The sequence below is a fragment of the Nycticebus coucang genome, chromosome 21 (genome assembly GCF_027406575.1).
Source record: "Nycticebus coucang isolate mNycCou1 chromosome 21, mNycCou1.pri, whole genome shotgun sequence".
NCBI lineage: Eukaryota > Metazoa > Chordata > Mammalia > Primates > Lorisidae > Nycticebus > Nycticebus coucang.
The window spans coordinates 37022700-37036527 of record NC_069800.1 but is presented as its reverse complement, the minus strand read 5'-3'; the positions used below and the strand labels follow the sequence as shown (position 1 = coordinate 37036527).

The 13828-nt window shown below is 47.0% G+C and overlaps 1 protein-coding gene across 1 annotated transcript; it reads right to left on the bottom strand.

Annotated features, from left to right (window-relative positions):
* Positions 1–7047: 7047 nt before the first annotated feature.
* SIRPB2 (signal regulatory protein beta 2) lies at positions 7048–10323 on the bottom strand. The gene is made up of 4 exons (XM_053574463.1): positions 9987–10323; positions 8647–8988; positions 8061–8126; positions 7048–7151 (listed from the first exon to the last, which is right to left on the bottom strand). Exons 1-4 carry the CDS (start codon positions 10294–10296, stop codon positions 7090–7092), a joined length of 780 nt encoding a protein of 259 aa, XP_053430438.1. The 5' UTR covers positions 10297–10323; the 3' UTR covers positions 7048–7089.
* Between the last annotated feature and the right edge of the window lie 3505 nt (positions 10324–13828).

Genomic DNA, 13828 nt, shown 5'->3' with positions numbered 1-13828 from the left:
GTTTGGGTTATTAGGAGCAGCCGCAGTAGGTTCTGGCAGGACGTGGGAAAGGAGAGGCTGTTCTTTGTGGTGCAAGACTGTCTTTTCCGTTGCAAGGCCGCCCAGCACCAGATCTGGTGCTCAGTTCCTGGCCCTATCATTCATTTATGTTCAACCTAAAATGTCTCCAAACTTTCCAGAAAGTCCAGGAGGCTGGAGGCTCACTCTGGATTATGCTAACGCTTGGTAGACAGAAAGGTCTTTGTACCCTAGAAACTGAAAACAGTTTACCCCAACTTAAAGATCTAGGAGTGGCTGGCTCCTGAAGATTCAGCTCCTTGGCTGATATTATTTTTAAACCTCATTGGCGCCCTTTCTTCACTTTTGTGCCACTGGGTAAAGCCCTTTGTAAGGCTAAGGGATCCCTGGCCCCTTCTCCAAAGGCCTGGGGGGCATCCTTCTCCATAACACTAACTGGTAGCACTTTTTTTTTTTTTCAGAGATAGAGTCTCACTTTGTTGCCCTCTGTAGAGTCCAATGGTGTCACAGCTCACAGCAATCTCCAGCTCTTGGGTTTAGGCAATTCTCTTGCCTCAGCCTCCCCAGTAGCTGGGACTACAGGCGCCTGCCACGACGCCTGGCTATTTTTTTGTTGCAGTTTGGTTGGGGCTGGGTTTGAACCAGCCACCCTTGGTATATGGGGCCAGTGCCCTACTCACTGAGCCGCAGGTGCCACCCTGATAGCACTTTTTAGGTCCCAGACACTCTAAAAATAGCCTTAAATACAAAAACTCATTCATCCTCAAGAAAATCCTGTGAAGTATTATCATTTCCATTTACAGATGGAGAAATCTAAACTCCTAAATGAGTTTGAACCTGGATTCTGCACAGCTCCTGAGACTATGCTCCTAACCACTGCTCCACCCTGTCTCTCCTTGCCCTGTGGCACTGTGCTGGTCAATTCCTATGTCTAGTTTCTGGAGGTGGCTCCAGCTTAACTGACTGGAGGAATTTAGGGCAGCAATTTGACTAGAAGAGGATGTGAGGGCATGAACTTGAAACTACATTTATATAACACCTATCTAAGTGTTCCTAACAAAACTGGGGAGAGGAGGCAGTGCTGAAGATCCAGCTCTAGCTATATTGGCCTACTTCCAACCACAGTCGCCAGCTTCCAGCCCTACCCTCCCATCCCTAGCCCCATCCCCAAGTTGCACTATCACTACCACCTCCAGCCTCACCCCTACTTTGCAGACGCTCCACCACCACCTCCTGACTCACCCAGCCCCACTTTCATCTCTAACCCCACGCCCAATACCACATGCACCCTACCCTCCAAGGCCCACCTCCACCCCAGGTTTTATCCTAAGCCCCCTCCAGCCTCATCCTCACCTTTTTTTTCACACTAGCCTCACACCCAGACCCTCCCTTCTGTCCCAGCCTCCACCATCTTTAGCTCCACCCCAGCTTCCATTAGTATGTCCTCTGCTGTCTCCTCACTGGTGGTGACTTCACTGTGGGCAGGAGCTGTGTGTCTCCTGCGATTTCCCTCTCCAACCCTCTAAGCACTAGACCCCTTATAGCTTAGTGGCCCAGGGAGTACTGCTAGGTGGAGCAAACTACATTCCTTAACTGTTGTTCAAGCCTTCCAGCACCTCTCAACCTTCCTGTTACCACTGCCTCAGCAAATTTGGGACTATTACTCTCATTTTTCACAGCTTTTCCAAATCCACTAATGATAATGATAAAGTAATAGTATCGCCAACCTGTGTATGGAAAGCTGCTAAGCTACATTAGTTAGCAGTGAGACCCATTAAAACCACAATGACATGTCCTCTTTCCCTATCCAACACCAACTAGTAAAAATTTTCACAACTCGGGATGTAGGAAGTCTTGGCATGGGCACGAGGCAGTCGTAATTGTCCTGCATCTGGTGGGAGTGTGTTGGATCAATGGCCTTGGAACACGATTTGGCAAACCTAGTGGAGCTGAAGAGGCATAGATCCTATATAACTCTCCAATTCTTCCTATGGTTGTATACAGTGGGGGAACTCTTGCACGCATGCACCAGGAAACACAAGGAAACTGTCTCTGTTGCAATGAGAAACTGGAACACGGATGTCTCCATCCATCAGTGGACATCACAGATGTAATATACAACAGAGTACTGTATAGCTGTGAAGATGAATGAATTAGAGCTGCAGGCAACTTTATCCACTGCATAAACCTCAAATGGTAAGCTAAAAAGCAAGGTTGAGAACTATCTCTGTAGCAAGTGCCATTCTGCAGTGCCATCTGCATAGAGTTGAGGAACATGTAATTCCATGTGCGAGCAGGCCTGGGATCCCCTGCCTCCCCCACCTGTTGACAGACAGCTGCAATCAGAGCTTGTGTCTCTGGAGGAGGAAAGACTCTTCTTGTCCAGGCCTGGTGCCTCCTTTTACCTTGGGGTGAACCCCTGGGGTTCAGTGTTGGGACATGGTAAAAGGAAATGCCAGGCCTGGGCAAGAAGGCGTGACCATCCTTGGGTTGTCAGGACATAGCAGGCCCCTATTGAATGGTATCTGCCTTTCCTCTTCCTCCAACTCTAGGTTTTATCTGAGGAACAGCTAGAGGCTCTTCCTGAAGAGAGTGATGTGAACAGACACATCTCTTGCTGCCATGGAGGCTGGGCCCGGGGCAACCTTAGTGCAGGCTCCTTGTACAGAGGTTGAGGTTGGGGCAGCAACCGTGGGAGGGAAAAGGAAGAGATAAAGGGCCACAGGAAGGAGAAAAATAGGAGGGAAGGGAGAGAAATAGATGCTTCTATTCAGGGAGGCTGGAGTGCCGTCACTCACTTTCCTTGGTTCAGATCCAGAGGCCCAACCAGGACTCTTGAGAATGCGCTGCAGCCCTTAATAGGGGCTGTGGCCTCCCTGTGGCCTGCTCTCTTCTCTGTCTTTGGTGGGTCATCCTGTCTGTGCAGTTTTCCAGGCTCCAAAGGAGTAGAGGGGCTGGACTAAGGAACTGTCTCCCTTTCATTTCCCACCCTTTCAACCTGAAGACAGCAGGTGCTCCTGAATGCCCACCAAGGCCCTGAATTATTCACCTTTAGTTTGTGTACAACCACAAGGAGAATTGGAGGGTTATATAGAATTTGTGCCTTTTCAGCTCTACTAGGTTTGCCAAATCGTGTTCCAATGCCATTGAACCAACACACACACTTTCACTTCTTTTGGAGCCACTCTCCCCTCCCCCACTACTGCCATGTCTCTATAAATCATTTTACTAAACCAGGGCCAGCAGGGGTCCTCAAACTTCCGCCGGCGGGCCACATGAGGCAGTGTGATTGTATTTGTTCCCGTTTTGTTTTTTTTACTTCAAAATAAGATATGTGCAGCGTGCATAGGAATTTGTTCATAGTTTTTTTCTTAAACTGTAGTCCTGCCCTCCAACAGTCTGAGGGACAGTGAATAGGCCCCCTGTTTAAAAAGTTGGAGGACCTAGCCGGGCGTTGTGGCGGGCGCCTGTAGTCCCAGCTACTCGGGAGGCTGAGGCAGGAGAATCGCCTAAGCCCAGGAGTTGGAGGTTGCTGTGAGCTGTGTGAGGCCACGGCACTCTACCGAGGGCCATAAAGTGAAACTCTGTCTCTACAAAAGAAAAAAAAAAAGGTTGGAGGACCCCTGCTAGGGTTTTCCAATGGAATCTGAGCTGAGTAGGGCCCTCTGGTGGCTGAAGACACAAGTGGCCAGGTCCTGTGAAACGCCACACTCCCTGCCATGTGGAGAATGGCGACTGCTGTTTATAAACTTAACTGCATAATGACCGCATGCCTGCATCCTATAATGGTAACAGTTACCTAGTGCTTCCCATGCACCAGGGGCAGGCAGTTCTTCACAGGCACCAATGCGTTTCACCGCCAAAACTACCTAATAAGGGTGGTACTAATATTATTGCCCGTTAACAGATAAGGAAACTCACCTAAGGATAATGAGGAGAACTGGAATTGAACCTGTGTAGCCAGGTTTTCAAGACAAAGAACTCCAGCACGACTCTGCACATCCCCTCAGATGTTTACTGGGGTCTAACATGCGCTAAGTATTCTGCTTGGCGTTTGTTGTTTCCATGCTGTGGCAAGCTCGCTTCTGCCTCAGAGCCTTTGCACTGGCTGTTCCTTGTGCTTGTTCAGCTTTTCTGGGATATCAGCAGAGTCCCCTCCCTCCCTTCCTTCAGGTCTCAGCTCAAATTTCTCTTTATCCATGAAGATTCTTCTGACCCAGCCCTAAATAAAATACTGTCACCTCCCCCTTGCCCTGGTGCCTTGTCCCTCTCATCCTGCGTCATGATGCCCTCATGCTCACTCCCGTGCAACCTTTTACTCGTCACGTCTGCCTGCTCATTGTTTGTCTTCTCTCTGGAGGAGGTGAGCTCCGAGAGAGCAGACTTTTCTGTTTCATTCACGGCACACTGATTTGTGCCTTGAACCGTTTTGGGGTGACTGAATGAATGGAAAGTTAGGTTTCTACCCTTAGGGAGCTCAAATTCTAGTGGGGACAAGTAACACCTATCAAGGAAACACACACCTTTTTTTTTTTTTCAGGAGCAGTAAATGCCCTGAAGACAGCTGAAGTGGTGCAGGGGAGTGATGGAGGCGCCAGTATGAATTGAGTGGTCCAGAGAGGCCTCTGGAAGGAAGGGCTGAGTGGACACTTGAATGACTTAGGGATCTTGGTATGGTTAAGACCGGGTGGGCACTGGAACAAAGTGAGCTTAAGGGGTGGCGGGAGAGAGGTCTGAGGGGATGGCAGGGACTGGTGCACACAGCAACTGCGGAGTAGGGGGTTTGCAGGGGTTGGGGAGATCGGGACCCACCTGCAGTTATCTGGAGGCCCAGCTCCATGCTCCTGCTGTTTTAACTTCCTGTGGCTGCTGCAACAAAAGACCACAAATTTAACTTAAAACAACACAACTTCATCCTCTCCTAGTTTTGGAGGCCTAAAGTCTGAAATCAAGATGTTGGCAGGGCCACACTCCCTCAAGGGTCTATGAGGGAGAATCCACTGTTTCTTCCAGCCTCCAGGGGCTATTGGTGTTCCTGAGCTTCTGGTCACGGCACTCCAGTCTCTGCCTTTGTGATGAAGTCGCTTTCTCCTCTTCCCCCACATCAACTCTCTCTCTGTCTCTCTTTTATAAGGACACTTGTGATTTCTTTTGGGGCCCATCTGGAACATCCAGGAAAACCTCCCCATCTCAAAGTTCTAAATTTAATCACACCTGCTGAGTCCTTTTTTTGTTTTTTTCCATATAAGGTAACATTCACAGGTCCTAAAGACTAAAACGTGGATATCTTTGGTGATGAGGGGGCATGTCTGGTAATTCAATGATTTATTTAATTCTCAGACTAAATTAATCTCTTCTTTGGCTTGGTTCACACTGTTTGTTTGTTATAAAACATTCAGATTAATCCATGTTCCACCACTGTAGGTGCTAATAAATGTCTACCTGGAAAGAGAAAAGGAAATTCGCATGTATACATGTATACAGCCCACAGCACGTGTTAGGCTCCCAGTACATGTGGAATTGGATTGGTTCTTACACAATGCAGAGAAATCCTCAATGTTGCCTGAGGTGAAGTGACTGATCAGTCACTAAGGACACCCAGGGAGGAAGCAGAGGCCTCGGGATTAGAAGTCAAGCATATCTGACTCCCCGGCACCCCAACTTTCCCCTACATCGGGGCTTTTCAACCTCTGCACTACCGACACTTTGCATCATATCATTCTTTGTTGTAGGGTGACAACGAAAATGTTTGGCAGCACCTAGCCTCTACCCACTAGATGGTGGTAGCACCACCAAAACTGTGACAACCAAAAATGTCTCTAACATTGGCAGAAGTCCCATCTGGGGCAAAATGACTCTTTTTGAGAACTAGTGCTCTACATTAATGCTCCCCTAGTGGGGGTGATGGTGGGAAAAGGCGCTGGAAATTAAACTCAGGTGTTCTACATAGCAAGTTGGACGCTGCCTGTATTATGTCACTGTGGTGAAGATTATTGGTTATTCCCAATTATCTACCCTCCAGCTCAGCAGGGCACATTGCTGCCAGGATAAAGATTACATTTCCTGCCTTTTTTTGCAGTTAAATGTGACCCTGAGACCTCATTCCAGTCAATTAAAGGTAGGTGAGGTGGTCGAATTCCTGCCTACGCCCTTTAAGGGGAGGATGGTGCTGCCCGCCCTTGCCTTCTTCCCCGGTCCAGCTGCTTGGATTGTAGAACTGGGAACAACAAGATCAAGGAATCCCAGGCCTCAAAACCAGGCAGCCCCAGTATTGCCTGTCCTGATCGTGGCTGGATATTACCAGAGAAGTCAAGTTTCTTCTGGCTTAAGCCACTGTTATTTAAAAGCTTTGTTGTCGTTGCCAGACCTGCATTCTAACTCTTAGACTCATCCAACCAGCCAGGAGGGAAGAAAAGAAGGTGGGAAGAGGGCAGAGAAGAGTGTAAATAGAGGTGCATAGGTGGGCAGGCTGGACCAGCTCACAGATGCCCAGGGACACCTTCTGGGAAGCAGCCTCTGAGTGGGATATTTGAAGGACAGGAAAGATGTGCAGAGGTGGAGAAAAAGGGACAGCCCTACAGAAGAGGCTGCAGCAGGGACAAGGGTATAGACGAGAGACCAGAGCCAGAGCCAGAACCAGAAGGGCAAAGAGGGCTTGAACAGGCTGAGAGCAGACAGGAAACACATCGGAGGGAGCCCAGTGCCAAGAGGAGAATCTCACCAGGTAAACCCAAACCCATGTGGGGATCTAGGAATTTGTCATGAGGCCCAGGAAGCATCCAGAGCCTGAGAAATAGTCGAAGATGTCTGGCTTCTTTCAGAGGGTCCATGCTGAGGCTGACCCTCACCCTTGTCCTTTGCCCTGTGCTAAGATGTGCACAGCTCTGCTGGGCCTGGGGTCTTCAAGTCTTCCTGCTCAGGGTTCCTCCGGCAGACAGTCACAGCCAGTAGGAGTGCAGCCAAGGTCACCATCTTCAGCCCTAGAACCACAGGTGCCAGCACAGACAGGAGGCCTGGGGGACACGGGAGAGCTCAGGCAGGACCTCTGGTGAGTGCCCCATGGCTCATACTTCAGTACCTGTGGGTGAGCCTGGGTCCAGCTGCTGTAACCTCTGCAGCCTTATATTTTCTGCCTTGGGAGAGGAGAACAAAGACTATCCCTCCATCTGGGCCAAAGGAAGCCTTGCCCCATATCCTGTCTGCACCTGTGATAATCTCAACAGCATCCCTAACCTCTGATAATAATAGAAAACAGCTTCCATGTATTAATTACTCAGCTCCTCTGTCTCAGACTTGGAGTCAAGCTCTTCCTAATTGCCTAATGTAATCCTCACACTAACCCCACAATGTATGATAGTGATCCAATTTTTATAGATGAGGACACAGACTCATAATGGGGGTGGCCCAGTGATGGGCTCCAGCTGACCTGGCTTCCATGAATGGCAGGAACAGGGCTGAGCCTCAGGAAGACTAATCTGACCCTCTTGACAAGCTCCTGCCAGTTACTGAGTGGCCCCAGGTGTTACCAGGTGATGTGCCAGGCACAGTTCTGGACAGTTGGCACGTATGATCTCACTGGATTCATGTCAACCCCAGGAGGCTCTCTGATTCACACTCCCCACCCCTGCACCAGTTCATAGAGTCAGACACCAGAGATTCAAGGAGTGAGGCGTCCGGCACCTGATCACATGGCTAGAAAGGGGCTCTGTCCAAGAGGCTTGGCTACAAAGCCATGTTCTTTGGCACTGTTGTTCATGGCTTCAGTGTGTCCTTACACTCTGAATCATGGGGAGCTCATTACCTTTCAACTAAAACCACCCGCTGATCATTGAGATGGTGCCAGCTGTTAGGAAGTCCTTTCTTGATTGAACTGTTCCAAGTCCCACTGTTGGGATGGAGCCCTGGGAACTTTCATGGTGGCAGGTGAGCCCCAGAAGTCTGGAACTGCTCCTTTCTTATGACCAAGCCATCCATGCACTACCACCCCCACCCCCCCTTGCCTGTGGGAAACTTATTAACTCCATTGAGATAGGTATACTCACCTGTTGGAAACATCCTGGCCACATGTTCATCAGAGAATTCTGCCTCTTGGGAAGTGGTGGGTTTTGCTGCAAAGGAGAGAAGCTTTCTCACACTTCCTCTCACTGTTCTCTTCTGGCACTTCCTGAGCTCCTGTGCCAGGAGCTATGGCCACTGAAATGCGTCTGCCAGTTTCTCCCTAGAAGTTAAACCCTGCATTTATGGTGGATGAGCATCTCTGGGGTAGGAACAATGTCTGATTCATTGCAGTGTCTTCAGCACCTAGTACAGTACAGGATACTCAACAAACATGCAATAGATATTTGTTGAATTATTAATGTTCTACTCAAAATTCCATAGAGCCCAGAATGGGAAGAAATTAACTCTACCTTGGAAGAAGAGAAAGTTTCAAAGAGGAGGGGCCCTTTGTGCTGGGCCTTGAAGGATGAGTAGGAGTTCTCAGAGAAAAGGAGAAAGCATTTCAGGTAAGGGAACAGCTTATGTAAAGACATGGAGGCTGAGAAGAGCTGGCTTGTTTGAAACATGGTGAAAAGTTCCTGTGACCCATCTGCTCCTGTCCCCTGATACCTCCTGGATCACCTGTCTTACCTTTCACTCTCAGCATGGTGCCCTGTCCAGAAAGGTATTGTCTGTTGAGTTTCCTGTGAAACTTTACACAGTAATAGGTGCCAGCATCCTTAGTGGAGATGTCTGGCAGAAGAATGCTGAAGTCATTGTTGGAGGCCCGCACTGCTGTCACGTTCGAGTAGGAGATGCCTCCAAAGTTGTAAATGGCCTCCCGGCTCAGACCAGTCCCCAGAAACCACCTAATGGATCCAGAGGGACCATTTCCAAACACTGTGCAGTTCAGGAAGACAGTATCTCCAGTGGTCACCAACACCATCTCCTGGGGCTGGATGATCCAGAGGTCAGGCTCAGGGTCCTCGGCTCCTGAAGCCAAAGAGAGGGTCCTTGTTGGATTCCTTCTCTTCCTTCATTGCCCGTTCACTCTCTCCCTCATATCTTCCCTCCCTTCCCCCTTTCTCAATTGCTTCACTCCACCACTCCCTCTTGCTTTCTTTCCTTAATCACTAGTTGGTTCATTCAGTAAAGAAGTTCTGAGTATTTACTATGTACTGATGCTAGGACTGGGGAAAATGAAATCTCCATAAGACAGGCAAATGCTCTGCCCTGAAACCATTGTCAGTCTGGTGGTGCAGCTGGAGATCCAGAAGACTGCAGTACTACAGAGGAGGCATCATCACAGCTTGGAAAGAGCTGGGAAGCCTTCCTGAAATGCTGGCATCAAATTAAAATAAACCTCTCCCCCACCCCGACACTCCACATCACCATTTTACAGGGTGGTTCATAAGCATCTGCTCTTCTATTTAACCACCTGATCGACCCTTGAAGTACAAATTTTGTTGTCTATTTTACAAGCTAAACACTTAAGCCGCAGTGGCTGATTTAAGAACACACTGCTATTGAATGACAGGCCCAGGGTTTGGATATCCAGGTCACCCTGGTGGACTTACAAAAAGCCATGACTAATTACTTAGGGACTGACTTGTCTCCAGGTCTTGACTCCACTCCAGTGATGTGGTACATCCACACTGTCCTCGAGGTCTTATGGTAGAAGAGTACTCTTCCTTGTCCCTTGATTGGAGCTGAGTCACGTGACTTTTTTAGCCAATGGGCTGTTAGCAGACATGTGTGCAGAGGCTTAAGGTGTTTGGGGAGCTGAGATTGACCCTCTGGGCTTGCTTGCCCAATGGCCCTGGTACGAGACAGGAGTGAACCCACCCCGCTGCATGTAAATATGCATGTGAGATACACATACCTACCGCGGTATGCCACTGAGACCTGTGTGATACTCGATTGTGGATGAGGGCAACTGCTGCGGGAGACGTATCAGAGCGAATATATGCCCTGCAGGGCCTAATACTCACCTTTCACAAGCACCAAGGTGCCCTCATCTGCCTTCTTTTCTGAATGTTCACTCAAACCATCAAACTTCACACAGTGGTAGGTTCCAGCATGCTCCTTGGTCACATTGTGGATATAGATGGAATAATCACAGTTCAGTGGCTCTGATATCTGTTGGGTCATGGGCACCACTCCAGGGAAGAAGCCACGTTTGAAGTTATAAATTTCTTGCTCATCCTGAGAGCTCACCTTGACCCACTTTATCATGTTGTCAATGCAGGAGCCAATCACCGTGCACCTCAATAAGAGGGTCTCACCTTCTGCCACCAGCATGGGGCCCTCAGGCTGTAGCACCTGCCACTTCCCAGTGCTTTGCTCAGAAGCTCCTACGACAGAAGAAGAAAGGCCTTGCACTGGGTAGCAGGGGAGTTTTGTTAGTGAGAGGAGGGAAAGAGGGGATGAGGTGGCTGGCTGTAGAGAGAGAACAGAGCTATGTAATGGGAAACATAAATAATAAATAAAATGTAAATGTTCATGTGCTGGGCACTGCATGCATTGTCACATTGATTTTTCATAATGGTCCTCTTGATAAACATAATTATACTCATTTCATGACAGAGGAATGTTAGGTAACTTTCTCAGGATCATCTGTTAGGGGCTGACCTATGTCCCCCCAAAGCATACATTGAAGCCCTCACCCTGGTACTGCAGAATGTGACTGTACTTGGAGATAGAGTTTTTAAAGCAGTAATTAAGTTAAAATGAGGCTATTAGGTGAGTCCTAATTCAGTCTGACTTGTGTCCTGATAAGAAGAGGAAATTTGGACACAGACATGCAAGACCATGTGAGGACACAGGGTGAAGGCTGCCATCCACAAGCTAAGGAGAGAGGCCTCAGAGAAACCAGACCTGCTGATAACTTGACCTTGTACTTCTAGCTTCCAGAATTGTGAGAAAACACATTCATGTTTAATCTACCCAGTCAGTGGTACTTTGTTATGGTGGCCCAAGCAGACCCAACCAGAATGCGACAGAACCTTGCTTCAAACTCTCACAGCCTGTTTCTAGAATCCCTGCTCTTTACCCTCAAATGCCATCCTTCACAGACATACATTTGTGTTTTGTGGTGTTCAATGTGTATACCCTCCCAGCTTCTGATGAATCTTCAACAAACCACAGTCCTTGTGTCGTGAAATGGGATTATTTTAATGATAGGTTGAACTATTGAGTTGGGTCTCAGAGTGGGAACAGACAAGGGAGTTCTTTGATACCTTGGTTATGAACAGCATCACATTCACTCTTCCCAAGAACTCCATAAGGTAGGCACTGTTACTATCTCCATTTTTGAGATAAGAAAGAAAACTAATGCTCAGAGGGGCAAAGAAAGATGAGAATGAACCGTGCATTCAGTAGGAGTCACGGCCAGGACTTGAATTCAGGTGAGGTGACTTAAGATTCTGCTCAAATCAAGATCATCTGCTTTGCACCTTAAATTTCCCTATTCTCTGTGTTCCCATCAACCTTTGTGAATAACTCAGTCTGACTCCAAGATATAAGCCTGTTTCTCAGTCAGTGAGTGAGGCAGGGACAGTAAGTAGGTAGAGCAAACATTCCCTTCTAAGCAAAGAGTTATGGAAATCTAAATTCTTTTTCTGCTGTCTTCACCTGGGCCCATGTGAGGAACCTGTGTCCTGCTAGTTCATAGTTGTCACTAAGTGACACCCATGTTCAATCCTAGTGATTCTTTTTGTCTTTGATGTCACTAGTTCCAAGAAATTCAGCAGCACCTACCCCCAAACATTGTTGAGTCATAGATCTATTATTGCAAATCCTTTCTATTGTTTTTTTCACCAGCCTCAGGTAATCTCCTCACATACATGCACTGAACAGGGCTGAAAATAGTGCCTGGTCCCACCAGCCAAACTGATGAGCCTCACAATTGTCAGGGCAATGGTAGGACAACCTTCTGGGACATAAGTGGTCCATGCTGGTGCTAGGAATGGCTGTGACATGTCACGTGGGCTGGTTCCCAGACTTGCAGGTGATGTGTGTGGGTGGGTGCTGGCTGTGGTTGACCTTACTTCTGACCCCAGCAGGATTGCTCAGCTGCCATTGTTGGAGGACCAGGCTGAGTGATCCACAAGTACCTGAGTGGTGTGCTTGGGTATTTGGGGAGAGATGGGGCTTGGCCATTCCCTCAAACCCTGTGGCATATATGAGACTGGCTGTGGTAGGGCAGGGACAAGGTGATCCATAGCCATCAGTGGAATACTCAGGAAGCAGTGGAAGCAGCTGTGCTGTAGCCCTGCTCCTGGGGAGGGCAGGGTTGCTTTCCCTGGTAGCAGCTATAGGCAGCTAGCTGGGGGACACAGGCTGTGCTTGCACCTTGACCCACAGAAGTCTATAGGAGTGAAGATTTCAAGCAGTGGAATTTATCTTTGAGGCACATGAGGATGTGTGGCCACCCACTTCAGGGAGGCAGGTTTGCTGCCCCAGCTCCTGAGGCTGGGCAAGGCTGCCAAAGCAGGACATAGTTCAGTGTGGGCTGGGCTCCCAAAATGGCACTATGCTATGGTTGTTTAGGGGTTAGGGATTTGTGGGACCCAGTGGAAGTTTTCTCTGTGGAGCGATGCCTTCGTGCAGTGTCAGAGAGCTCCCTATGTTAGCTTTGGAATCCACAAAAGTGAAGGGGCTTTCTCATGGCTAAGATTGTTGGAGTCTGTGGTGGGAATGTGGACTGCTGGAGTTTTACCCTTAACCTTTCTCTATGTTAGGGAACCACTTCAGAACCACAGTTGAGCCTTGCTGAATAGCTGGTTTTAATATTATATGCAAAATGGTATGATATCACTTAAAGGTGATTGTGATAAATTAAAGATGTATATTCAGTATAAACTCTAAAGCAATCATTAAAATATAAAATAAAGACATATAACTAGTAAGATAATAATGGAGATAAATGGTATTAAAATATGTAATCAACAAGAGAAAACAGAAAAAGGGAACAAAAAACAAATAAAACAAATGGGAAGGTAATAGATTTGAACTTATATAAATAATCATTTAAAATGTAAATGGCATAAATACATAAGTAAAAATTAGTTAGATAAATATGTAAGTTAGAAGTTAGATTGTGAGGTTGGATAGAAAATTAAGACCCAACTATATGTTGCCTACCAAAAAAGCGCTTCAATGTAAAAGCACAAGTAAGTTAAAAGAAAAATGATGTGAGAAGGTATAATATACTAACACTAATCAAAAGAAAGCTGGAGTAGATATATTAATATCAGAAAAAGCGTAGTTCAGAGCAAAGACTATCTCCAGGGATAAAGGTTGTCATTTCATAATATAAAGGAGTAAATTAACCAAGAGGATAAAAAATTCTAAATATTTGCATATCTAATAACTGTTTCAAAATGATGAAGCAAACATCAACAGATGAAAAGAATAAGAACATTAAAAAACAAAAGCAAAAGTCAATAGCATTACAAGGAGAAACAGACAAATCCACAGTTATAGTCTGAGATTTCACTATTCATCTTTTAATGATTGACAGAACAAGTAGTCAGAAAATTAGAAAGAATCTAAAAATACTTAAAAGACACTATAAACCAACTTAACCTAGTTGACATTTATTGGATGCTATACAATCAAGTAAAAAGTCTCCATGAAGAGCAGGGAGGAGATAGAGGAGAGAAAGGGAATAAACAAACCTAATGGGTACTATGAACACTATTTGGGTGACAGGTACACTTATAGTCAGGACTCAAGCATTACAAAAATGATCCATGTAACCTAAAACATTTGCACTCTTTTAATATTTTTTCCAGCCCAATATTTATCAATTTTACTTGAATTTTCTAAG

Coding starts and splice junctions, on each gene's coding strand:
- SIRPB2 (XM_053574463.1), bottom strand. CDS start 10,296: ATGCTGGTGGCAGAAGGTGAGACCCTCTTATTGAGGTGCACGGTGATT. Junction 8,127..8,646: donor CACCATGCTGAGAGTGAAAG/GTAAGACAGGTG, acceptor TCTCCTTTGCAG/CAAAACCCACCACTTCCCAA. Junction 7,152..8,060: donor GGCCAGGATGTTTCCAACAG/GTGAGTATACCT, acceptor TCCTCTCCCAAG/GCAGAAAATATAAGGCTGCA.